This window comes from Rhineura floridana, chromosome 5, assembly GCF_030035675.1.
Source record: "Rhineura floridana isolate rRhiFlo1 chromosome 5, rRhiFlo1.hap2, whole genome shotgun sequence".
NCBI classification, from domain to species: Eukaryota; Metazoa; Chordata; class Lepidosauria; order Squamata; family Rhineuridae; genus Rhineura; species Rhineura floridana.
Genome location: NC_084484.1, coordinates 53,774,156 through 53,800,475, shown reverse-complemented (window position 1 = coordinate 53,800,475; position 26,320 = coordinate 53,774,156). Strand labels below are relative to the sequence as shown.

General features: G+C 41.3%; 1 protein-coding gene and 1 pseudogene across 6 annotated transcripts in view; one reads left to right on the top strand and one right to left on the bottom strand.

Annotated features, from left to right (window-relative positions):
• LOC133384894 (LIM and senescent cell antigen-like-containing domain protein 1) overlaps window positions 1–26,320 on the top strand; it is a 100,687-nt gene that overhangs the window by 71,597 nt on the left and 2,770 nt on the right. For 3 of the 6 annotated variants that reach the window (XM_061626761.1, XM_061626762.1, XM_061626759.1), the window contains exons 2-10: window positions 8,382–8,541; window positions 14,480–14,546; window positions 16,853–16,973; window positions 17,810–17,959; window positions 19,096–19,246; window positions 20,278–20,370; window positions 21,880–21,928; window positions 23,577–23,652; window positions 25,642–25,842. In XM_061626761.1, coding sequence (XP_061482745.1) covers window positions 8,382–8,541; window positions 14,480–14,546; window positions 16,853–16,973; window positions 17,810–17,959; window positions 19,096–19,246; window positions 20,278–20,370; window positions 21,880–21,928; window positions 23,577–23,652; window positions 25,642–25,789 — 1,015 coding nt within the window. In that variant the 3' untranslated portion in view covers window positions 25,790–25,842. Of the gene's footprint in view, window positions 1–3,737; window positions 4,072–8,381; window positions 8,542–14,479; window positions 14,547–16,852; window positions 16,974–17,809; window positions 17,960–19,095; window positions 19,247–20,277; window positions 20,371–21,879; window positions 21,929–23,576; window positions 23,653–25,641; window positions 25,843–26,320 lie in introns of those variants that run through there. The other 3 variants (XM_061626757.1, XM_061626758.1, XM_061626760.1) reach the window with 3 other exon arrangements.
• LOC133386267 (5S ribosomal RNA) lies at window positions 12,346–12,464 on the bottom strand (annotated as a pseudogene).

Genomic DNA, 26,320 nt, shown 5'->3' with positions numbered 1-26,320 from the left:
AAAGGGCTCAGATTCCATTCCTTTGTGCAACAGCAAATATAATAAAAAACAGGATTCTAAAATGCTGTTTGCCTTCCTTCTGGATGACATGATTTCCACCTCATTTCTAAATGTATTGGCTGCAGCCCAGCTGATCAGAATTGAGTGAATATCCATAGTATCCTATGGGAAGAAAACAAGGCTAGGGTTAGGGGATGAGTTGTTCATGATGGTTTGCAGGCTTGTGCTAGGATTTATCGCTAGAGTACTGTACGTTTCCTTCCTCCTAAGACTTTTCTGAAGCTGCCGGTAGACGCGAACATGCCTTGGGATTAAAGCAATAACTTCCCCTGAAAATGATGAATACATGTCATTGAATTTCATGTAATAATTTCAAGCAGCAGCTTCTTTTGTTTTAAGGAAATAAGTTAATAGGCATATGGAGCTGCTTTGGGAGCAAGAGCTTTCTCCATTCCCTGAAGTCTGGGAGACAATGTTTGGGAAGCTCTTGCTCGTGTGAAACACTGTGTATAGATTTCAATTTAGGTGGAAATTTGGATTGAATTAGAGCCCTGTATGGGCATTCTTGTTACCAGATTCCTTTGCATGAAGGGGATAGTGACCCCCACCCCTGCTGGCCCTGTCATCACACCCTCAGTGCCCCCCTTCACTGTACATGCATTGTGGGGAGGAGACCTCTGTAGAGGGTAGTCTGCTGAATGTGTATTATTATTTTCATCATTATCATTATTAACATTTATTACCCGCACTTCACACTGACGTCTCAGGACGGGTTACAACAATTTTAAAATATGGCATTAAAAGCAACCTAAAAACATACGTCTCAGGTGCCAAAAGCCAGAGTAAAGAGGTCCATGATGTGAAACCTTGATAATATATGTGTGTGTATCAGGAGACAACAGGAGCAACCCTCCTCCCCCTTGTGATTTGATTGTGTGGAGGAAATGTCCAGATAGGGCTTGCATGTAGTTGTGATTGGAGTGCTAATGTACAATCATCTTTATCAGCCCGGTGTGGACATCTGGGACCTATTTTGTGACATGTGAAGTCAACAATCCTGGAAAGCCAGTGCTGCTTTGCTCCAAAATCCAGAGGACACTAATTGGCTGCCTTACCCCTTTTTTATATTCGCTAATAGGCAAAAAAAACCTTGCGGTTTAAGAACGTACCTATAGCCGACAGATATTTCTATCAAACTTTAAAAAGCAGGGAAATAGGGCAGCTATACTGAATGTACCAGGGGAGCAGGAGACCTGACCTCCTCTCTGATATATTGTACTGCCATCAAATTTGTAAAAATGCAAACACAATTTGGGTTGGTCTTTCACAGGAGGAAGGGCAGGGGATTGGGTGGGCACTGGGCAGAGGGGAAGCCCCTTTCTTTTCCGAAAGGAAAACCTTGTGAACGGTATCATTGTTTTTTAGCTTTCCCCCCACCTTTTTATTCTACAGCAGGCACATGTAGTCTCCCACCCAAATTTAAGCCAAGGCTGTCACTGGCCACATCCACACCAGATCTTTATTTCATTTTAGACAGTCGTGGCTTCTCCCAAAGAATCCTGGGAAGTATAGTTAGTGAAAGGTGCTGAGAGTTGCTGCGAGATGCTCTGTTCCCTTCACAGAGCTTCAGTCAGAGTGACTGATTGTTAAACCACTCTGGCCACTGCAGCTTTGTCAGGGGAACCAGGAGTCTCCTCTCAGTACCTTTCACAAACTACACTTCCCAAGATTCTTTGGGGGAAGCCATGACTGTTTCAAGTGAAATAAAGGTCTGATGTGGGTGTGGCCTCCTGATTAGTCAAGCAGCTGTGAGTCTGGCTTTTAGAACACTAATGGTTGGTTCTTACTGAGCATGCCCAGCCTTATCATTCACTCCAATGCTAAATTTCTTAAATTAATTAAAAATTGGCCAGGCATTTTTTAAACATTTCAACCGCAGAAGATGAAGGTCAGAGTATGGGCCAAGGTCAGTAATAGGATTACAGGTACTCTGCGAACATGGTTGATTTTTAATGAATTTCAACAGATTATGAGAACTCTGACAGAAAAAGTCCAGAAGGGGTCTGGGTTTTTCTCTCTTTCTTTTTACACTTTGAACTCTCGATTCTCTCTTACTCTTTTGTATGTCACCATGAAAACGTAGAGGGTTGTTAAGTATTCCTGAGTTCAGGACTATAAGGTTTGTAAGGTTTTGTTTTGAAATGAGCTTACGGGAAGCATCAGAATGGCATGGGGATATTTTCATTTTAACGTTGCGGAACGCAAGAAACCATGCTGGCTATAGTATACAGCCACTCTTGTGGCTGTATAATATATATTCCCACACCATGAAATTAGCCCTGAACTACCCTCTTAATCATGACAGGACATTTACATATAAAACAGAACAAAAAATGTTTAAGGCATCTTCATATGCTTCAACAGTACTCAAATTGGAAGAGGAAGAGATTTTTACAGTGGTAGTCGGAAATGTATTGAGACGTGTCAGATATCAATGGCTTTTACTAGGACAACCCAATAAAGGTGCAGGTCCATTTATTTTAATGAGACTGTTTTGTGAGAGTTCAAAGACTTAAGAGATGCAACTAAAACTCATATTTTTTATTTTCTTCTTTAATAGTCATACCAAACCCATTTGGCTCTCAGAGAGAAAAAAATGTTCACAGAATCTGGTAAGCAAAGGTGTTGTTCATGAGCAACTTTGGAGGTAGGAAATGGGTTTGGACCAAAAAGACTACCACTCTGTTGGGAATATCTGTGGCAATAATGACAAACCAGTGACCCTCCAGATGTTGTATTACAGCCCATCATGAGTCCCATCCAGCATGGCCAATAGTCAGGGATGATGTCACATGGGGGCCACAAGTTAGCTACCTCTGGCCCACAAGAAATCCACCAACAAGACATGAGCACAACATCCCTCTCCTGCATTTCTCCAGCAACTGGTGTTCAAGACATACTGCCTCTGATACTGGAAGTAATATATAGGCATCATGACTAGTAGCTGTTGATAGCCTTATCCTCCATGACTTTGCCTAATCCCCTTTTTAAGCAGTCTTAAATTGACTGCCATCATATCTCAATTAAGCCATAAGACATAGGTTGCGTTGTTATTTTAACAATGCTACGAACGTACCTGAAATAGTGAGGTAATGCATGAGAAGCATTTTGAGAACTCGGGAAAAGTGCTATAGGAATGCTTTATTATTATTCATGATTTTTGTCCCCTGACATGGAGATCTGTCTCCGTATCCAAAAAGCATCCGGCAAAGGATGCTCGTAGCTCTGTTAGTTGCCCAACAGTGTTACTGCTGATGTTGTGAAGCAAAAGAGGACCAGCCTAGTCAGCTATGGATATGTGCATTCCTGGAAGTGGGAAAGTGCTCTTCAGCTACTCCAAATGTGTGTCTTGGAAACAAATTGGGAGCATTATTAGTAAAAAGGGCATTTTTACCATTTTTCTGAACAAGCCATTCTTAGCAGCGCATTTCCTTGTTATCTTTGCAAAGGCGTTAACTTTTGTGATTATATATTATAAAATACAACGGAGTAAGTTTTTCCACATTAGACTGCTAGTGACGGCTAGTATGCCTTAGCTTACATTTGTCCAAAAGAACAGTGCCTCAGTGGAACTTTCTCTAATGGCAGTAGATAGCAGAGATCATATGTTCCGCCCAAGTTGGCGTTACCACCTTGCTGTGGAATGTGTTGCTTTGCTTCCAGTGAATCTCTCCCAGTCTCACTCTGACATCCAAGCTGCTCTGTGGCTGACACTTTTAACTTGAAGCTCTTAATACAGCTCACAGCTAAGTCCTGTGGATTGTTTCTCTCTTTCCTGTTATCCTCTGGAGAGTTCTGTTGCTGTGGGTTTTTTAAACAGTAGCAAAAAAGTATGGAATTCCAAAGCAGAGGACACTCCTACACAATTCCAGAGAATGAAGAAATCTCACACGCTCATCAGAATGTGCCCAATGATCATGAAAATGAAGGCGAGAGAGCCGTGTCAAAATTACAGCGTAGGCACAGTGACGTAAAAGTATACAAAGAGATATGTGACTTTTATGCAAAATTGTAAGTTCACCTTGTCAGAATTGGTTTGATATTTGGGCTGTTTGCCTTATTCTAGCATGATCTTCGTGGTTGTTTTTATGACTGAGAATTGCAATGTGTTGTGATCTGTACACTAACAAGATGCTATGAAATTAATTTTTTTTAATCATGTGAGTGTTATTGTGTGTATTAGTTTCTGGTTCTAGAACAGAAGAAATGCTTTGTGGGATTTCTGATGCTGGGTTCTATAATCAGCTTCATATACTAAGTTATGGTATATATGTATAAAGTGACAATAGCTCTGTTTCATATATAGGTGTGAAATACTTGTTGGCCACAGAGGAGACATTTAAAAATTATTTTTCTAAGTCCCAAAAATGTAATCTTTATTAGCTGAAATCTGAGCTGGAATGCTGATGTAGAAAGCCATACCCATGCTTACCCAGACATGTTCCACAGATTTCAGTGGGGCTTACTCCCAAGTAAGTGTGCATAGGATTGCATCCTGACAGTACATTACTCAAAAAAGTCCTGTAGAATTCAGTGGAACTTACTTCCAAGTGTGTATAGGAATGTAGTCTTAAACTCCAATCCTGAATGCACTTATTAGCTAGTAAAACCCATTAAAGATTCTGGGATTTACTTGGGTAAAAATGCATAGAATTGCTATTTTAAGTGTTGTAATTTATAGAATACATAATTAAGACATGCACACCAATATTGGATTCAGAGCTTGATTTTAATACATTTTTCTGTTGCAGTAATGAGGGACTTGGATGCAGGGTGCCAAGTACTGCAACATTACACATCTTGGTTGTTGATGGAACATTGCTTTGGAACTGCAAGGGGGTGTAGCAGTGGGTGAAAATGAGCTGGTGCCTTTCTGTATAGCAAATATTATGGCTGCAATCCAGTAGTTCACTTGTAAGATGCCCGTCATCAATTTTGCAGCTGCTCAGAAGAGTGTAGCCTGCTTCATGTGTGTGTGTTCCGCTACAGAATGTTGTCTGCTTGCCCTGGTCCTGTGAGCACAACCATTACTTTGGATTGCAGCCCATGTGAATAGAACAAGAGTAAGGAGAAAGGTCACTTGAGCTGTCCAGCTTGTTTGTCTTGTAGAAACTGGTGAGACAGAGCATTCTGCATCTGAATTCTGGTCTGCTGAGAGATCATCAGGCAGTTGACTCAAGGGAAGACTGTGGTATACTGGTAGTTACGTGGCACAATCCAAAGCAAGCTAAGAGCTGCTTCACATGAGACACCCAAGTGAATCTAATGGCATGGGCCCTAGCCCACAAAAGGGTATACCATATTACATGTGTTAGGTTTTAAAGAGGCCCAAGACTCTTGCTGCATCCCACAGATCCTGACTACTAATGAGATTCTGCTATTGATTCCAGCTACTGTTGTGGCTATCCCTCTTTAAATTGCATAGTTTCAGGGTGACTTCAGGCTACTTCACATTTGATATCCTTCCTACCATTTTTGGCCGATTCACATAGGCAAACTGAGGTCTGGGTTCTACATATAGTGCTGTGTGAGAAAATCTCAGACTTGTGCATGCAATTTTGTTCCTCCCAAATGCAAAAGTCACAGGTGGCCAGGCCATAAATGCAATCCCATCTGTCCCCCCAAAGGGATGAACTGATCACTTGCCAAGCTTCATATGATGTTCTGTAAGTGAGGAAGGGGCAAATGCATGTAACCTTCCAACATGCTTCATCTTGCTGCCTGTAGAGTCTACATGCTGGGCAATTATGTGTCTTATATGAAGCAGCCCAAAGTTGCACTGACATAAATCCTATACATTCAGGATGGGGAATCTGTGACCTTCCAGATGTTATTGGACTCCAGCTCCCATCAGCCTCAGCCAGCACAGTCATTGATCAGGGATGATGGGAGATGACGTCCAGCAACATCTGGAGGGCCGCAGCTTCCACCTCCCTGCTATACTTCATATGGACAGTGTCAAATCTCTATCGTATATGAAATGTGGAAAAGTTTGTCATCAAACACTATGATACAAGCCCAGCAGTTGCACAGTCCAGCATGGTGCTATAAACTCTTGTCTGGTACAGAGGCTTGTTCTTTTGGCTTCAGCGTCCAAGGCACAAGGGGAAGGGATCAAGAAGAACAAAAAAAAAATACTGCTCTCCCCTCATCCCCATACTCTGAGAACTACTATAGGCAAGGGTTACATACTTGAACTTCCTTCACTGAGCAATATCTCCAGCAGCACAGTGGGGGGTTTAAACTCCCCCTGTACAGCCCTGAACCTGATTCTATCTCCTTCACCCCTACCACGCCACCACTATTTGCATTTCCAAAAAGATTCACGCAATTGAAAGAGACATTTAGTGTGCCATGTAACATAAGGAAGGAACAGGAAAAGAAACCTGTTCAGACAGAAATTATTAAAGATGAATCATATTCATTCTTTAAGGTACTAGTGATTGATAAAGGACTCAGGGGAGGGGCGATGATGGAAAAGGTTCCCTCCCCAGATCTCATAGGTTGCTATTGCCCAGGCTGTTTCAGTTGCAGCTCTGAAGGTTTCTTGGTGTCCATAGGGGAGAATAGCTCCCCCAGAAGTGTGCTACCTCACAACTGGGGCCAGATATGTCCAATTGTTTTGGTCTCTGGAGCATGGGGCATCTACACAGCTATTTATTATTTATTTAAAATATTTCTGTCCCGCCCTTCTACCCTATAATATGGCACTCAGGGCGGCTTACAGAAATAAAATCAAACACGTACATAATAAAATTGTGAACAATAAAATCACAAAAACATTCAAATAAATTAAAATACATAAAATACTATATATATATATATACACACACACACACACACACACATATATAGGGAGTGGTGCTAAAGGGGGCTACAAGGGTAAAATTTAACGTAGAAGGCATAAAATCATAAAATCAGTGTCAGGCTTTACCTTCAGCCCCTCCCAAAGGCTCTCCGGAACGTTTTCAGAAGTCTCCAGAAAAACATCAGGGATGGAGCAGAGCTTTTGGTTATTCACAAAAGTAATGTTCAGCCTGTTGAAGACCTCATGGAGGATGATCACAAAAAATGACCACTCCCCAGGCCTTAGAGGTTGCTTCTGCTGTTGTTCCAAATTGTGTGGAATTAGGAGTATTATGGTTTGTATGGTTATTATTAGCAGCATTAAGGAAGTCATCTACCAATACTTAAGAGGTATTATTATGTTACATTTTGTATATAATGATGTGCAGGCCTCCTCGTGGCCCCATGGTATAAACCATGGCTGCGGGTATAAATCTTAGCCATAACTTGTGCCAGTGTAGAGCAGGCAACTCTGCATGTGGAATCAAGATTTTCAGGCTGTCAAATGAGAAGCAGCCTTGAATCCCATTGAAAACCCTGCACTTAGAATCATAGGCTTTTTGAGTTGAAAGAGATCTTGGAGGTAACCCAGTCCAGCCACCTGCACAATGCAAAAATCTTAACTGTTGGCAATGCTGAAGTCTTGTTGAGATCAGTATGTCTGTCACCCCTGTCCTAAACACTCTACTTGGAAATCCAGTTTCATTGAAAGCAATGAGATTTAAGTCCAGGTCAGTCTGTTTTATTCATTGCCTAATGACTCTTAGAAGTCTCATGCTGTTTCCTCCTGCCAGTGAACTGTGTTGTGGGTTTGTGTGCCAGAGCCCTGTGAGTGAGTTCCATGAAGATGGAGGGGTAATGACTGGGTATTGTTGTGGGCGCAGGTACTTTGGGGTCTCATCTCAGAGTGTGGTGGCAGAGACATTTGTCCAGACCCTGAGGTAGAACAAGTGCCTCTGTGGCTTTACCCCACCCCAAAAAAGCTACGAGGCCACAAGAAAAGGAGAGCTAAAGTTATGAGGATTCCTGAGTTTCCATACACAGGTCCCAAGAGTCTCTTTAGAGAAGGGGAAGCTTCCCTTAAGCCAACCTCCCTTCCTTGGGACTGAGAACAAAGTGACTGTTCCTTCCCAAGGCCTTGCCTGCTAGAGGCTGGTTACGGCAGATCCTGTCCTCTGCTGCCATTGCTTTTGCCTTCCTTTTCCTCCTCTGAGCAAGTTCCTGAAATAGGAAGGAGGGCTGATTGACAAGGAAGTGATATTTTCTGCCTCTCTTTCCGCAAAATTCCAAAATTGGGAGCTGGATTTGTCACTGGTCCCCGGGCAGGAGGGGCAGGAGGCAATAAAGCCAGTAGAAAAGATCTGTGTTTTCCTTGACTTATTGCTGAATTGGAACAGCTGCCTATTGAAAGAGAAGCATGATCAACAAAGCTATGTTTTTGTGCATTTACCCTTTGCCATTTGTTTTTGTTACAGCAACATGGCCAATGCCCTTGCAAATGCCATGTGCGAGCGCTGTCGAGGAGGCTTTGCACCGGCAGAGAAGATTGTGAACAGCAATGGTGAGCTGTATCATGAGCAGTGTTTTGTGTGTGCCCAGTGCTTCCAGCAGTTCCCTGAAGGGCTTTTCTATGAGGTCAGTTCCTTTGAGCATTCTCTGTTTAACCTTTCACAAATCCTTGTTACATCCCTGGTGTAGATGATCAAGGACTTGCCTCAGAAATTGTTCCCTCCCTTCAATGTAATTTGGGAGCTTGATGATGGCAGGCTTGCTTTCTTTACTCCGGCCCAGACTGACTCCTAACTGCTGCACTGCTTGACTGGAGATCAGCTGCCATGCTAGAACTTGTTTTTCAGTGTCAGGACTTACCTCTGGTACATGTGAAATAATAATATAGACTATAGTACCTTTTGAGCACCTGCAAAGTTCAGCATAACCACAGACCCTCCAACATAACCACAGGGTGCTCCAATCCGACAGTTTAGAAAACAAAGTAAGTAATATGACTTGCAGTCACAACAATCTTCTATGTAGACACTTTGCAGCAGACTACTGAATTCAGCTTTAAAAGCTGCACCGCGCTGGGTGAATAAAGATGTCCATTTGCAGAGTGATAACTTACCATGATTATAACTTATTATTTTACTTATCAAGCACAGTTTTATCCATGCTTCTTCCAAAGGGCTTAGAGTGCTTCTCTGTCTATCCTTATAACATTCCTATCCCTAACATCCCTAACATCAGCTGAGAGATTGTGACTGGCCTATGGTCACGCAGTGAGGGTCTGTGGCTGAGCAAGGATCTGAGCTCAGGTCTCCCTTGTCCAAGACCAGCATTTCATCCACTACATCTCATACAACCGCTTGGGGTTGGGACTTCGTCATCTGTAGCTTCCAGTCATCTGCCATAGCCCACAGCAATACTGAGAGGTATACAAATAAGAGCTTACTAAAATTAGGAGTGTTGGTGCCAAAGTGTCCAGGTAATGAAACTGAACCCCAAGCTCCTGATATGTATTTGCTGGGCATAAATGAGGAAGTTCAAGGGAATATTGGTTTAAGAGATGCCTGCCATGTCTGTCATCATTTTAGATTTAAGGCAGGGAGTTGACCACACTGGTCAAATATAGTTTGTGATGGACTTTACTGCTGAGGTGCTGTGTAGTTAAGAAAGCTGCAATCTGCAAGAGAATACTGACGGGAAGGAAAATGTTAGCAATCTGGGAGATGCAGAGCAATATATACATTTTAACACGGATACTCACATTTTAACAAAGCAGTCATTTCTCAACAGTGCACACAGAAATTATCTGTTTTGCGAAGATGCCATTACCAAGCTTGGAGAATTGCTTTCAGCAGCAATTAGTGCTAGTCCCTTAGCCTGTTTATATGTATTTGCTTGGAACCAATCTGTCGGACTTGCCTTCTCTCTGGAACTCATCCCCAATTACCCTCTTAAGGAGCATTGTTTTCTATGTCATTGTCTAGCTGTGGCTAGACTGGTGATGGGAACTGGTTACTGCCAGTTTAACCAGTGTTAGAAGACCTATACTGGCTTCCCATCAGCTACTAGGTCAGGTTCAAGGTTCTTGAATTAGTGTACAAAGCCCTAAATAATTTAGGCATAGGGTGCTTTAAGGACTGGCTTACCTTGTATAAGTTGATCACCGAGATGGTCTGGGGGAAGACTGTTTGTGGTCTCTGATGAGCTAGAAGCACGACTCATGTCAAGGAGAAGTTGTGCCTCCAGCATTGTGGGCCCAGCTCTGTAGAACTCTCCCACTAGAAGACAGAATGCTTTTCTGATCTTTTAAAATGTTCTGATGTTCTTTGTTTAAAGATCTGAGATTTAATTTATTTTAAATTTTATATATTGTATATTTTTATCATTGTAAACCGCTTTGAGACCTAGATGATGAAAAGCAGGATATAAAATTTTGAAATAAATAAATACATATTGTGCTGCATCCTGACAACCTGCTTACATTGTTTCTACAAGCCACTGGTGGGTCCTCCCGAAGAACATTTTGTGAAGAATGGAGTTGAAAGGGACTAAAATGTGGGCCAAATCTAGAACTTTTCCAAAAGTTTAATTTTTGCTTCCATGAAAAAGGACATTTTGTGCTTTTCTCTTTCTCTGGTGTTGATTTTTGGCACACATTACAGAATATCTTGGCAGGTTTTGCTTGCACCAATCTGGATAGTTCCCACATGAACCCTAAAGAGACATACCCACCTAGCCTTAGGAAGATGGAACTGTGTGCTCTTTCCCTGAGCTAGTCCAAAATGACCATGCTGAACAAACTGAGGCGGAAAAGAGGCAACTTAACTTTTTATACACTGTGTGCTACCTCTGCCTGGCAATGTGATTGCGGGCAGGGCTGCTTTGAGTCTCTAGACAGACTGAAGAGAGAATTTAAATAGGATATATCAAAGTTTGATGGGTTAGCTCTTGACATAATCAAGCAACTGCCTTGATCATGGAAGCCACCCCTTTGAGCTAACTCAGGGACTGAATTCTACCCTTTACCTAAAGTGGGTACAATGTATCAGGGGGTAGCCAACATGGCATCCTTCACATGAATACCAACTCCCATCAACCCCATCCAGGATGGCTGATAGCCAGGGATGATGGGAGTTGTACTCCAGCAACATCTAGAGAGCACCACAATGGTTATCCCTGCTCTGGAGTTTTCCCTTAGGGATATTGTCCAACTCTTTATTCTAAGGCTGAAGTAATCTGGTTTAGGTGGAATGGCATTTTTCTTCTGACCTAGCCCCCCACCCCGAACAATCTTGGGCCATTATGTTATCTGACCTAGCTAATTATAAGCATCATAACTTTCTTATGTTAATGCCTTAACACATTATCATTTAAAGAGCTATTTACATTACATTGGAAGCTGCCTAATAGCAGAATCAGACCATTGGTCTGTATAGCTCAGTACTGTCTATGCTGATTGGCAGCAGCTGTCCAGGGTTCCAGCAAGGGGACGTTCTTATATCTACCTGGAGATGCCAGGAATTGAACCTGGAATGTTATGTGTGCAGACCAGAAGCTCTGCTACATTCTAGATCATCTGTATTATTTAAGCTCCTTTTCCATTCACGAGACTGAATAACCAAGATCCAGTTCTGTGATATGCCAGAAGCCATAGTGCTTTTGTGTTTGATCTTAGCAAGCCAAGTCTATAAGCACTCTTTGTAGGGAGCAAATTCCACTAAAATCAATAGGACTTGCTTCTGAGTAAATCTTTTTAGGAGTGTGCAAATTGATACTGCTTCTATGAACATTGTCCATATATTTGTTTCATCTATTGGAATAATAGCCCTCAAGACTCCTCTTACTTTAGGAATTGCATAACACATACTGCTATGGGGGAGGGAATTTCCAGAATGTTAGCAAAAGTCCTAGAGATTTGCAACAAGCTTATGGCAGCTTGAGACAAAATTCCTTCTTAGAAGCTTTTAATGCTGGGAATTTAGGCATATGTCAGTGTCAAACAAAACTTCACTTCAAAGTATGGATTTGTTACATGTTTTTGAAGCTTTTACCAATAGATCAAGACGATGAAAGTAGACTTGGCTAGAGAATCAGACATAATGAGCCAGAAAAACTAAAATGTAATTATAAAAGCTGCTAATAATAACTAGGCTCTGTTTGTCATAAGGGACAGGAGAAACCAATTTGACAAGCCTTATGTCACATGTATCTATGGATATTCAGGTCCATCATAATATTTAGGCCCTTGACTTGAGGAATTCCTGTGATCCCGTACTGCACTGACGGTGTATGCCGGGGGTGGTGGTTGTTTTATGCCTTCAAGTTGATAACTCGGCCACGAGTGATCACCAGTGAATGAAATGAATCTTTTGGATATATTCACAGGGTTTTCATGGTAAGAGATATTCAGAGGTGGTTTACCATTTCCTCCCTCTAAGCCTAGAGCACCAGGTATTCCCAGACGGTCTCCCATCCAAGTACTAACCAGGCCTGACCCTGCTTAGCTTCTGAATTCAGACAAGATTGGGCGTGTTCAGGGTAGTATGGCCATAGGCCCGGGGGTTGTTAGGACACCCCTATTCCCCTCACAGAGCTACAATTCCCAAATTCCCTGGAAAGAAGCGTTCATTGTTAAACCACTCTGGGAACTGTAGCCCTTTAACGGGAATAGGGGTCTCCTAACAACTCTCAGTACCCTTAACAAACTACAGTTCTCAGAATGCTTTGGGGGAAGCCATGAATGTTTAAAGTGGAATGATATTGCTTTAAAAGTATAGTGCAGATGGGGCCCTAGTCTGAAATTACCACAGGTTTAGTCTTGCTCTGGCTGCAGTTTTGTCTCTGAGACAGAAGTCTATCAGATTAAAAAGTTTTGTAATAAAAATGTCATGGACTTCAATTTTTGCAACATACTACAAGGTGACATGTAGTACAAAGTATCTGACAGAATCTGAGATGTCCTCGTTAATTTGTATTACATTAGAAAGGCTTGCTATACAACACTGGCTTTAAAAATACGCTGGGGGGTTTCAGGGATGTAACATTTTAACCTTGTGATCTCACATCACCCATTGGAATGCAATCTTTATTATAAAATGCATTAAGGTAGCTGGGTTTTTTTACCCACAGCATCTGAGGGATGATAATAAATTTGTGAGTGTGCTGCATCTGCCATTTTCCCCATTTTAAAATCAGTCAGTTTATAACCCAGTTTTAAAACACTTTTCCATTCTAAATCAAGAGTTTTAATCATAATCTTTTAAAAATAATCTAGTTTATGCAGTGTAGTGCTCTAAACCCTTGCAGCTTAAGCCTACAGCACTGGCTCCCAAATGTTTTGTTTTCACTAAGGAGAAATATCATTGAGATGTTGCCCTTGTTTAGGATCCATACCTGATCTAGATGTCGTTGCCTTTGTTAGGCTGCAATTCTATGCACACTTAGTTAGGAGTAAGCCCCACTGTACACAGTAAGTATGCATAGGATTCCTTTGCATGTGGCGTTGAACATTCCCTTCAGTTCAACAAGCTGAGAAATCTACCCAGTGATTTACTGTTGTTTCCCAATCCATCATTTGGAAATCTCAGGCTTAGACCTATCACAGTTCTCCTCTGAAGACTGCCATCCTATGCACACTCACCTAGGAGTAAATGCTATTGAACATAGTAAATGAATAAATAAGCACAGGATCAGACTGCCAATTGCCTTGAGGCTGGCTTAATGGTAACCATCTACACACACACACATATACATGAAAGTAATCCCATTGACATTAGTACATTGTCACATACTCTGAAGTGGAGATGCAGTCTTTGGAAAAAGAATTGGTATGCCCTTTTATAGCGATTATTGGTATGAACATTCCTATATTTATGGACATGCTTCCTCCAGTACAGTAGAGTGTGGCTTCAGGAAATGTAGAGGACAGCAAGGATCAAATTAGTCAGTGGAAAATGCTTCCTGTTCTGTACACCAGAACAAGTGTTCACTATTTTGATCCAATAAAGCAAATGTGAATATCTGCTGATTTGTGCCCAAACCTTTAGCACCCTGTCAGAATTTAGCTGTCCAATAACTTACATGCCTACACAAACGACAAGATTTTACTTCAGGCCATTTCCTACTGCATAATTTAGGGGAAGGGCCATAGCCCGGGGGCAGAGCATCTGCCTTGCATATAGAATGTCCCACGGTCAATCCCTGACACCTCCAGGTAGAGCTGGGAGAGACCCCTCCTGAAACACTGGAGAGCCCCTGCCAATCAGTGTAGACAATATTGAGCTAGATGGACCATTGGTCTGAATCAGTGTAAGGCAGCTTCCTATGTTCCTAATAATATATGTAATACCAGCAGAACCTTTTATACAAGCAGGTGGGTTAGCAGAACATCAGTTCCGTTCTACCATACAGTCAAACTAGATCCTTTTTTTCCAATTCAGGAAACCTGGAAATTGTACATCAGTGTATATGCCCATCCATATTTCACATCTATTCCACATATCTGTGAAACATCAAGTTACTGTACTTTTCTGTAGCCCTCTAATGGTCTGGTATGTCTTACTGTTTTCAGTTTGAAGGAAGGAAATACTGTGAACATGACTTTCAGATGCTTTTTGCTCCTTGTTGTCATCAGTGTGGTAAGTTTTAGAATATATATATATATATATTTAAAAATTAGAATATTTTATAAAGATAATTTACGGACAGTGATGAGAAGTATATGTGCTGCTTATACGTACAAAGCAGGCTTGTCCCACAAACATCATGCATATCTGCTAGAATGATGACTCTGCGCCAGATGGTATTAATTCAAACAAACCTTCAAGTGATTAGCACGTGGTTAGCATTGCATGGAGGAAGAAGCAGGGGGGAGGGTCCACCCCACGCCAGTTCACTTTGCCATTGTCCTCCATGAGCTGGAGAGCACTTGTTTGCAGTGGGACGCTCTCTACTCATGTGGGCTCCGTATGTGATTTAGAACCTTGATTTTACTGCTGCAGATGGTCACCCTCCAACGGGGGAAGGGCCACAGCTCAGTGGAAGACTCTGCTTTGCATGCAGAAGGTCTCAGGTTCAATCCCTGGCATCTTCAGCTAGGGCTGGGCGAGATCTCTGTCTAAAACCCTAGATAGATGCTGCCAGTCAGTGTAGACAGTACTGAGGTAAATGGTCTACGGCAGCTTCTTACGGTCAACAGGGATGGGGATGGAGGGGGTGGAGTGAGTGCTGTTCCCCATCTCCTCCTTTGTGTGATATTGAGTGGCAAAACAAACACCTGAAGAGAGCTGAAGTCATTTTGTCATTTCACATTAAGCATTTTTCAGACCTGCAGCCTGTTGATTACTCAAAAGTAAATACTTGTAACTGTGGTAGTTTGTGCGCCATTAATGCCTGAAAGTCTTCTCTCCTATACCACAGACAATTAAGGCCCATCCCCATGGCAGGCTAAACTGGGTTTCTAGGTTGTGGTATGTACATAATCCTGTTTAAGCCTCCTTAAGTTTGCATCACTTAAAAATGAAGAGAGGGTTATTAAAAAGGAATTTCAATCTTGAACAGAAACCAGACCAGAATGTCTGTTTCCCTTCTTTTTGTGCCCTTTGGCAAGAGCATCAGGTCAAAGAACTTAATTAGAATGAGATAATATTCTGTTTATCAAGCATAGGCATGCTATTTTTGGAACTAACTGGGAAATTCCTGCACTAACCTATTTAAAAGGTGAACAAAAAGACATTGAGAGTTGTATCACTAATTCTGTAGACAGAATTAAGTGGGATTCATGGGTGTGTTATCTATTCCTTAATGGGGGGGGGGATTAGATAGGAAGCAGAAAGTTTGAGCTTGCTTTCTATGCTGCAGTGAAGCAGCTGCATATTCAAGTGGGTCTTAGTTCTTGCCAGCTGTGGAAGGAGAAAGTATTCAGTATACTAAAAAGAAAATCCATCTTCCATACCAAATAAAGCCCGCCCCCTCCAGATGGCAATTATGTTTAGTTACCTAAAAGGAGAAAGATTTCTGCAATTGATTGAACGGAATCTCTAGGTCTATGTACTCCCGGGGGAAATGGGCACAATGGGTTGTCTGCAGGCAGCAGTGAAACTAGAGATGTAAAGGAGATTTTAAGTCACAGCTGGAAAATGAGAGGTGGCTTCCGAACTGAGGGAAAATGCAGATAATAGGGCATCTTAATAAAAAGATCCAAGACCTATAGCTCTAAGATATTTTGTTCACACGCACATGTATGTGTGTGTTAGCCATTATAGTCCAAGTCTTTCTGCACATGTTAATTATATATCTGTCAGCCCTCTTAATGGTTTCATCGGGACCCTGTGTTCCTGACCCAGGAGGGAGAGAGGATAGGACTGTGAGCATGAAACTATTGGAAGCCCAAATTATAAGATAATCGTATATTAGATACAATTTTTCACAGTATTAACATTTTCAGCTTAGGGGCTTTCTTAACATAACACTGGGTGTTATACTCAGAGAAGACCTATTGAAATTAATAAGTTTAAGTCTACTCTGAGTACGACTAACATTGGGTATTGCCCACTGTATATAGCTTTTTTGGCTTTGCATTCTATTATTTCAGGATCTTGGCTGGATCAAAATTTCAAAAGGTAGCATACCCAGTCTGCATTTTAAACACATTTTTTCTGAACTTGCTCATCAAAATTGAAACATGGCAGAAGACAGTGATATAAAAATAATATTGATCTTATTGGTGCCGTTCAATGCTAGTCGCACTCACAGTAAACCCACTGAATTTGATGGACAAAACTAACTTAGGTTCATTAATTTAAATAGATCTACTCTGAGTAGGATTTAGTTGAATACCATCCAATATTTTGTTTACCTAGGGGAGGACCTAGATACCATATTATTATCTCTAGCACCGTTACCATTTAAAATTAACCCTTTATGGTATGTTGTTGACTTGTAGGGGAGTTCATTATTGGTCGTGTTATTAAAGCTATGAATAATAGCTGGCATCCAGAATGCTTCTGCTGTGATATCTGCCAACAGGTACTGGCAGACATTGGATTTGTGAAGAATGCTGGCAGGTAGATATTCAACTTCTTCTCTCTTGGCTGTGATTCTGAGCATAGTGAATTGATTGTCAGGTTAAACATTATAGGATTTTGTCCTATCTTAAAATAATATATTGTGGTCTCTCCTAAAATGGTGGTTGGCATATTGGAAATATAGGGCTGGAACCAAAGAACTGTGAGTGGGAGGGAAATTGCCACGAATGTTCTGCAAATGTTTCCACAAGAGTTAATGCAGTGCTATACTAGATAGGTCCTGTAATGGTTTCCATGCTTCTGCAAGAGGTTGTGCAAGCAGAACATCATCTTTTGTGTGAGATGTAAAACAGCCCTTGAGTGAGAAGATGACTTCTGCATGTGGAAGAGCAGGATCAAACCCATACACTCTGTCTCCACTCCAACGATTTTACAGCCATAGAAGGTGCTCACATAATATCCAAGAGCATGATATTAGAAGATCATGGCTTACTGCAGGATATAAGCCTAAATAACCTCAAATTCTCTACCAGCTCTATAATGGGTTAACCTTCTGATGACATTGAGGGTATTTGTATGGGTAAAATTATACAGGATCAGGGCCTGCCTACATCGTTCTGCACCAAAACTGTTTTAAAGCTGAATTATCCTAGTATATGTTGAGTTTGAGAAATAAAGAATGATTCTCTGCTTGATGACTTGTAAAATAATTACTTTATCCTGCCCATGGTAAGGCTTCGTTTTCTGTTATAGATTATTGCTAGTTTCTTTTCTGTAGACAAAACTGAAGCAAAAGCCCTTGTTTCGATTTTTGTGGGTTAAAAAAAATCTTGGGAATATTTTCTTTATGTTGCTGTTCCTTTGTTCTCTCTTAGACACCTTTGCCGTCCATGCCATAATCGGGAGAAAGCCAGGGGAATGGGCAAATACATTTGTCAAAAGTGCCATGCCATCATTGAAGAACAACCTCTCATCTTCAAGAATGACCCTTACCATCCTGATCACTTCAACTGTGCCAACTGCGGGTAACAGGCATTTTTCTTAAAAAGAACAAACACAAAACCAAACAAACCCAGAAATCTTAAAAATGTAAATGTTGCTTCAGAGTGGCTGATAATCAAGTCTGAATGCAAAATACATGATCCTATAAAACATTTACCGATGAATAAGAATATTCATTAAACCTCTTCAGCCTGATCCTGAATAATTCCCATTGTGTTCAGTAGGGGCAATACATTTAGTAAAGTGTGTGTAAGATGAAAGCCACGTAGAACTCATTCTGCACATGCTTACTCAGAAGTAAGGCCCAGGTAATTCTGATGAGACATTATTCCCAAGCAAGTATGTGTAGAGTTGTGGCATTAGTCACTGTAATTTCTTCAGCAAAGCCTTTTTAGATGAGAAGAACTTGGTCTAGCTGAGGCTGTGGCTTACTAATGATGACACAGAGCTGGCTTCCTTGGCAGAACAGCCTAATATTTTTTTAGGCCCAGGCTGCTTATTCACCATACATTTAAAGTGCAATTAAAGCTCATGGCTTCCTCTAAAGAATCCTGGGAACTGTGGTTTGCCCTTCCCAGGACTCTTACCAAACTACAGTTCCCAGGACTCTTTGGGGAGGCCATGCACTTTAAATATGTGGTGTGCACACAGCCCCAGTGTGATGGGAGGGGTTTGGTACATCTGAGGTATAGCACTGTTTATGGTACTACAGGCTTGGATTCTGTTTCTTTAATTATCTAAACAGGGTGTTACTTTCATTTTTGAGAGAGGTGTTTTCACTTCCGAGTGAAAGTTTTTCACTTTAAACAGCTTGCCCTCTGCAGATTTTCACTGGCGCACCTACAAACGAAAAGCATTAATGACCATCCTGTTTTGGTGTTGCTCCTTTTGAGTAACAGGCATCCCACTTACAATGGGGTTAAAATCTGAAGATGGCTGTTTTTCAAGGATCACTGGCAGCTTTTCATGCCATCGTGTTCAGTTTTCAGCTTCTGGCCCAACAGTTCCCAAATATTTGCTCAGTACTCATTCCAGTTTATAACTAAATGTATAATAACAATAGAAGTGTGCTTTCTTTTCTGGAACGTCCACCAGTCACAATGTATGTCTGTATGTTGTTTGTTGTATCTTCATGTTTCTTTTGTTAACTCACAAACAGAAAGGAACTTACTGCTGATGCCCGAGAACTGAAGGGGGAGTTGTACTGCTTGCCTTGTCATGACAAAATGGGAGTCCCCATCTGTGGAGCGTGCAGGAGGCCAATTGAAGGGCGAGTGGTGAATGCTATGGGGAAGCAGTGGCATGTAGAGGTGAGCCACACATGTTTCTTGCTACTGTAAGGATGGAGGTAGGCAACCTAGATAATAATAGGTCAGAGAAAGAAGTCTTCAAAATAGTAAGTTTTGTGTAATTTTGTAGCACACAAGAATGCCAAAGAAAGACAAACAAGTACAAAGGAAAATTCCAGAATAACTAACCTAATCATTATGAGAAAACACTTAGGGCTTTATCCGATGCCATGCATACAAGGACTTCCATTTCGTCTCCTCTGCTTGTGTGCCCTCAAAATCTGCTCCATTGGGGCCTCCAACCCTCTGGAGCAGATTTGGAGGGTGCCTGGAGTGGAGTGGAGAGGAAAGGGAAGGGAAGGGTATGACCCTTAGTAAATATAATACTTTTATGGACAGTTTAAGCTAATACAAATACTTCCCAATTCCACTTTTATAATAAAATGCATGACTTTTCCAAGGTCGCAGTGATAGGGTAGCTGAGGCTAGGCTGACTTTCATATGTTGTCCTTGAGCTAAATCCGTTCACCTGCCTGGTTTTGTTGAAACCCTCCCAATAAAATTCATAAATAGAAAAAGGTTCCTTTGGGGTTCCTTTGGGCACTGGCCTGTGCTTCCTGAGAGGGAGCCAGTGAACCTGGGTTGACTGGAACATGCCCCCAGCACACACTCCTGCATCACAACACACATGGAAAATGATGCCACATGAGCCCCAGAGGCAGCAACAGCCCCATATTGTATAGCCTCTCAGTTGGTATAAGTTGAGTATAGAATTGCTCTGCTAAACCACTAGGGAAACTTCTAAGTTGTTTTGGAATCTTAATTATCTAAGAATACCTTTTTCAATTTTTGTGTGTGGTCGTAATCATGTATTTTGTTCCTGTTTGCAAGAGGGAGGAGACAGACAGTTGTGAAAGGATAAACATAGTTTGATCCTTTACAGTTTAAGAAGCAAAGCTTAAATTATATGCCCAAGATCACAGAGGGACTGATGCAGATGAAATAATGCTTTACATCAAACTAAAAATGACATACTTTTTTTTCCTTCACAGCATTTTGTTTGTGCAAAGTGTGAGAAACCATTCCTAGGCCACCGTCACTATGAGAGGAAGGGACTGGCATATTGTGAGACTCATTACAATCAGGTATGGCTGCATCTTGCATTTCATGTTTTAATTGCTCGGCCTGGAACTTTTAAAATGTTAACTTTCAGTTCAGTCATTATTTTGTCTTGTAACAAATGCTAGTGTGTGAGACTATGTAGATTTGAAATTCAGTAGATTTACAGCATTACATGTGGGGGGAAATATTGAAAGAGAATGTGCTTGAAAAGCTCCTGATTCCATAATGATCTACCTTTAGTTGGCAAACTTTTAGTTTGGAACGTCTCAATTTTTTTTCATTGGTTTCTCATCTCAATCATCTTTGAAGAACTAGTTTGAATTTCAAGCTGGAAAACTACCATTGTTTTTGTAATCTTTTGCAGTGTGACAATCTTATCTGTGAATTCAAATGCATTTTTTTTCCATTTCAACTTTTTTGCATATAGAAATTAAAATGTTGTGATTGTGTTAATAGCAGTATTAGGCAAATGGTATAAGATAGACTACAATATTCAGAATATAGTCAGTTTTTCATGTCAGCTTGTTTAAAGACCTGTAGAATTTTTCCACCTGTGCTTTGTGTATATAACTTGTTCATAGATCTTCTCTCATTTCCAATTATCTATATAATTCTTTCTGTGCTAACTTATTACCAGTCACTGTAGTTTGTAAAGACTTTTTTTCTATTAGTTGTGTGTGTATGTGTGTGTTTTAACAGCTGCCACCTTAGAGGTGAACTACTGAATGTGAGATGCATTATGTTCACTTTAAACTAGGCACTGTTCATTTAAGAGTGCACCCCCAAGTGGTCACAAGTGCTCAGAGCACAAGCTTTGCATGCAGAAGGATTCAAGTTCAACCTTTGGCATCTCCATGTTGGACTCAGAAAGATATCTGTCTGATTGGAGAGCCAATGTCAGTCAGTATAGAGAACACTGAACTAGATGGACTAGAGGTCTGACTCTGTATAAAACAGCTTCTTATATTCATTTCTGGATCTGTCTATATGAATGTAGGCAGACACACTGAGTTAAATCCAGAGAAATGCATGTGTAATGTGACTGGTGGAAGCTAACTTTCTTGCCCCCTCCTCCTCTAGCAGTTCCCCCAGCTCCTCCCCCAAAGCTGCCTTGGGGGGGGTTGAGAGACCCTGCTGAATGGGGTGGACTGTGGCACGGGGAGGGGGGCAAAGGTGATGGGGAGGGAGGATCCCTTAAAATCTCACAGAGGAAAATTTGAGGGGGATTCCCCTGTTATCCCCTGCACCACAGCCCACCCATTCATAAGGGAGCGTTTCGGGGGGGGGGAGCAGGGGCAGGAAAGTCAGCTTCCACAAGCCCCATTAAAAACATATTTCTCTGGATCCAAGCCAGTGCATGTAGCTACTATATATTTTTAAAAAAATCAAGACATAATTATTTAATTATTTCTACTTCGTTTGTTCTATTAATGAGACAGTGTAAGTTTTTATTATGGTCAACTCCTGGTTTTTCATTTTCTAAAGTTCTACTAATAAGTATGTGACCTTAAAATATTTTCTCGTTTACACAGCTCTTTGGTGATGTTTGCTTCCACTGTAATCGTGTGATTGAAGGAGATGGTGAGTCTCTGTGTATATTCACTGGTATGATCATTTCAATTAAAGAAAACTACGCTTAGTACAAATTAGCTAAGAAAGGAGAAACTCCCTATAGACAACAGTTGAAGTTCATTCAAAATCAGATATTCCAAATGCTCATAACATACCCATGTATGCATGAGCCTGAAGCCGGTCCCCTCCTTTATTTCATGCATCTATTGAGGCATTGATAGTGGGTGACCAAGGCAGCTTATAATCAAAAACAGCAATCATAAAACAATGTAGTGAGACAAATGAAAGTGGACTTGATTTGGAGCTTTTCAGTTACTTAATTTAATTAATTAATTAATTGGTATACAGCTTGATTGCAAAGGTGGCTTCTAAGTGGTTTACAAGTATAAAACCAGTTACAAAAAATAAAGACACGCATCATTAAAATACACAATAGATCATTTCTATCAAAACTTTAAACAAAAACACAGAATTAAAATGCACACTAAAACAAGTCCATTAAAACAGCACAACAATTAAAGACAGTTAAAACAGTAAAGCAGAAGGTTCAAGTCAGGAGAATGCTTGTTTAAACAGGCGTGTCTTCAAGAGCCATCAGAATGCCAATACCAATGGGGAATCTTGTAATTCAGCAGGGAGAGCATTCCACAACATGGGTGCCCAGCTCTGCATCACCACAAGCCAAAAACCATCAAGCCGTGATGAAACTAACCAGGTTCCATAAGTAGAGCAATGGCAGATAAGCCACAGAACATTTGTCATTAACTATCTTCACCAGCAATGTGCAATGATGGGGGAATGTTGGGTGTGTTCTAAATCTCAATCTCAGTTCAGACTAAACCTGGGCCAAAAATGCCCACCTCCTTTCACAGGGCCATTTGTCTTCTGCAAATGGGGGGGGGGAAGGATTCTTGGAGACTTTTCAGGGAGGTTGGGATAAATCTAGTATTTTTCTGGGTGGCAGGAGACATATCCTTGGCTGCTTTATCTAATATGGTATCACAGTCTTTTTTTTATTGAAAAACAAAACAGCAGCAGCTTTATTGCCATTTCAGGCAGCAGTGGAATTGTAAGAAGCAGTTCCCTGATGACATTGGGAACAGAATGGCCCAAAAGTAATGATGGTACATCATGATGTAGTATCATTCCTAGAGGCACTGTTAGTTTTTTTTTTAAATGGTGGTGAGGGGTGTACCATAGTGTGTTATTCTGGGGCATTGTGGGCAATTTGTGACTGCTACCAAGCCACCTGCTGCTGCTGTTTGGTAAGACCGGGCCCAGACACAGGGCAGGCAGAAGGGTTCAGAACTGATATTTGCACCAATCCTGACAGCTGCCTAAAGATACCAGGTATTGGCCTATTGCACAAACAAATGAATGCTAAGCAGGTCACACAAGTATGCCAGGTCATGACATTACGCCAAGAGGACAGAGATATTGCATTGACATTGGTATTAGCTATGCCTGTGCAAATATGTAATTCAAATAACATAACCTTCACAAAACCTTCCCAATGACTATCTTAAATATAACTGTGGAATATATGCTATGGAATTACGATGATATATATATAATTGACTTTGATGCTTATTAATAAGTGGCTGCCTTTAGCTAATCCTGTCATTTCTAATTGTCTCATTTCTTCTCTCTTTCTTAGTTGTGTCGGCCTTGAATAAGGCATGGTGTGTACACTGCTTCGCATGTTCTACTTGCAATACTAAGTTAACACTCAAGTAAGTTTATCCATTGCTTATGATAGTAAAAGAAGTAGTGATGTGGCCACATTTGAACATACTACTAAACCATGGTTGGCTAGTTGGCTGCCCATGTACCACTATATGAAACCATGGTTTAAAGTTGGCTTATGAATCTTGGCTTGCCTTAATTGTAGTAGATCATGGCTTATTGTTACATCTGTACTTGCAATTTGATCCTGGTTTGTTCAGCAGCCTGCCCAAGCTGTTTGCCTGGCTATAAATTTGCGAGGCAAGAGTGGCTAGAAAAAAAATATCCTTAAAGTGTGAAACGACTCTCAATAGTGCTTCTATGGACCTTGCTCTTCCACCTCACTCTGCCTGGCAGCAGGCTCCTTTCTACATCCATCTCCTTGTTGACAAACCCTCCCTTTCAAGCCTGCCAATCTAAGTTCACTGCACTTTTGTGAAGGCAGGAAAATGTAAAGGGGCCACTGCCCTTAAGAAACAAGAATGCTAAAATCTATACTGAAATACATGTTGAAAACACGATATAGCTCTTAGCTGGCTATCCTACTGGTTACACCAAGTATGGGGAACTTGTGGCCCTTCAGATGTTGCTGAACTTCACTTCCCATCATCCCTGACCATTGATTATGCTGGCTGGGGCTGCTGGGAACTGGAGGCCAACAGTATCTGGAGGGCCACAGGTCCCCCACTCCTGGGTTGCACCAATGGGGGCTTACACAAAAATGTTCCAAAGGAATAAAACAGTACTGATCTCACCTCTTTTGCAATTACGACTGTAAGTTCTCACTCCTGATTCTGTGGTACCTTGCTGCCCTAATGGTGGGTGAGCTATCTCTGTAGACCCATGTAGTCCCAGCAAGATTGTCTCCTCAGGGCAATCAGACAGGTCCCCAGGAGCCACGTTTGTTTAAAGTACATTTTCACAAAAAATATTTAACAGGATTTTTATACTGCTTAATCATCAAAAGCAGTTTACATGATACAACTGGACTGCTCAAAAAAAAACCCAACACAAACACCTTGTTCTCCTTCCTGCTCCCTTGCATGTGAATACTTTTTATTTAAAATTCCAGTCGGGCTTCTAAACATCTAAAGTTCACGGTAGGCATTTCCTGTGCCACAGCTACAACAGCAGGAGGGATCTACAATGGCAGGAGACCCCTCTCTGGCTCAGAATCTCTCAGTAACTGATGCAGACATTCAGGACTCCCAGCAGCTGTAGTCCTAGAGGCTTAGGACAAAACACTGGACCAGAGAACAAATCAAAGTCTTCATTGATCTGTGGATAACTCTGGAGGGGGGAAGCACATGGCATTCAACTAGCTCTTTCACAAAATAGTACCTTCATTCTGCTTTGTTTTGAGATGTTATGAAAGGCATATGAAATTCTGGAATCTAGACTCTTTGGGGCATGTCTAAGAATGAGGGAAGGCAGGGATGTCTTGCAGAGAACCACCAAGTTCTCTAGGGAGCTTCCTGCCAACCTGGTAACATGGTAGGGATGTGCTAGTCTAGGAGCACCACAAAAACTTCAAGAATATCAGTCACGTATAGGTAGAGGAGGTAGGGGACAAAAGAACTGAGACTGGGTAAAACAAGCTGTAGGATTTTTACTTGGAGAAAAATCTTGGCTTGTTGAAACAGCCCATGGTTTAGTGGTACAAGCAAACATGACCAGGCAGCTTGTGTGCAAGCGTTTCTTTTAAAAGTGATTTTTCCTCAAAGGGTTACTTCATTGCAGTGCATATGGGGTATGCTTTCTATCTTTGTAAGTTTCCCTTAGAAATCTTAGATATGTACATCTGTGGGAAAGCACTTGACTGTTTCCCAGCCCTGCAATGATGAAGCCTCTGCCAAGTGGCAGGGATCTCTTTCCTATTAGGATATTTACTACTTTCACTTCATTTCTGTTTTCTGCTGCATTCTCCTTTTCACTTTACCTGTATCTTGACTCTTTCCTGTTCTCTCCTCTTATTCCTTCTTTTCCCAACCATAAAGGGACAAGTTTGTTGAAATCGATCTCAAACCTGTCTGCAAACACTGTTATGAGAAAATGCCGGAAGAATTTAAGTGGAGACTTGCCAAACGGGAGCGAGAAGCAAAGGATAAAGACAAACACAAAAAGAAAAAGCCAGTCTGCCTGTAAACGTGTTTCATTCCTACCTTCCAGCAGCTGTGCTCCTTCCTTTCTTCCTTTTGGTCAGTTTTAGGGAGTTCTGTTCTTTTAGATCAGGAGGGAGGAACCTTTTTCAGCCCATGAGCTGCATTCCCTTTTGAGCAATCTTCCAGGGGGCACATGCTGGTGGTGAGTGGGATGAGGCAAAAGTGGGTGGAGCTACAAATGCAAATTTTATATTTTGTTCAGTAGGCTAGTTATTACACATGCGTACACACCCCTCTCTGTCTTCCATCCAGGCAAGCATGAGGCATAATTAGAATTCAAAAACACATTTCATCCAAGCAAAACCACTTCAGGAGAGTGCAAAGCAGGGCTGGTGAGGCCTTGGAGAGAGTGTGGCTGTGGGAAAGTCCCAAGGGCCAGACAAAAATGCCTGGAGAGCTGAAATCAACCCCCAAGGTCTGAGGTTCCCCAGCCCTATTTTAGATTTTGGTTTTTTTGTGTGTGTAATCATAAAAACAAAATCATGTTTTCCAATATCTAAGCGATTCATTCCAG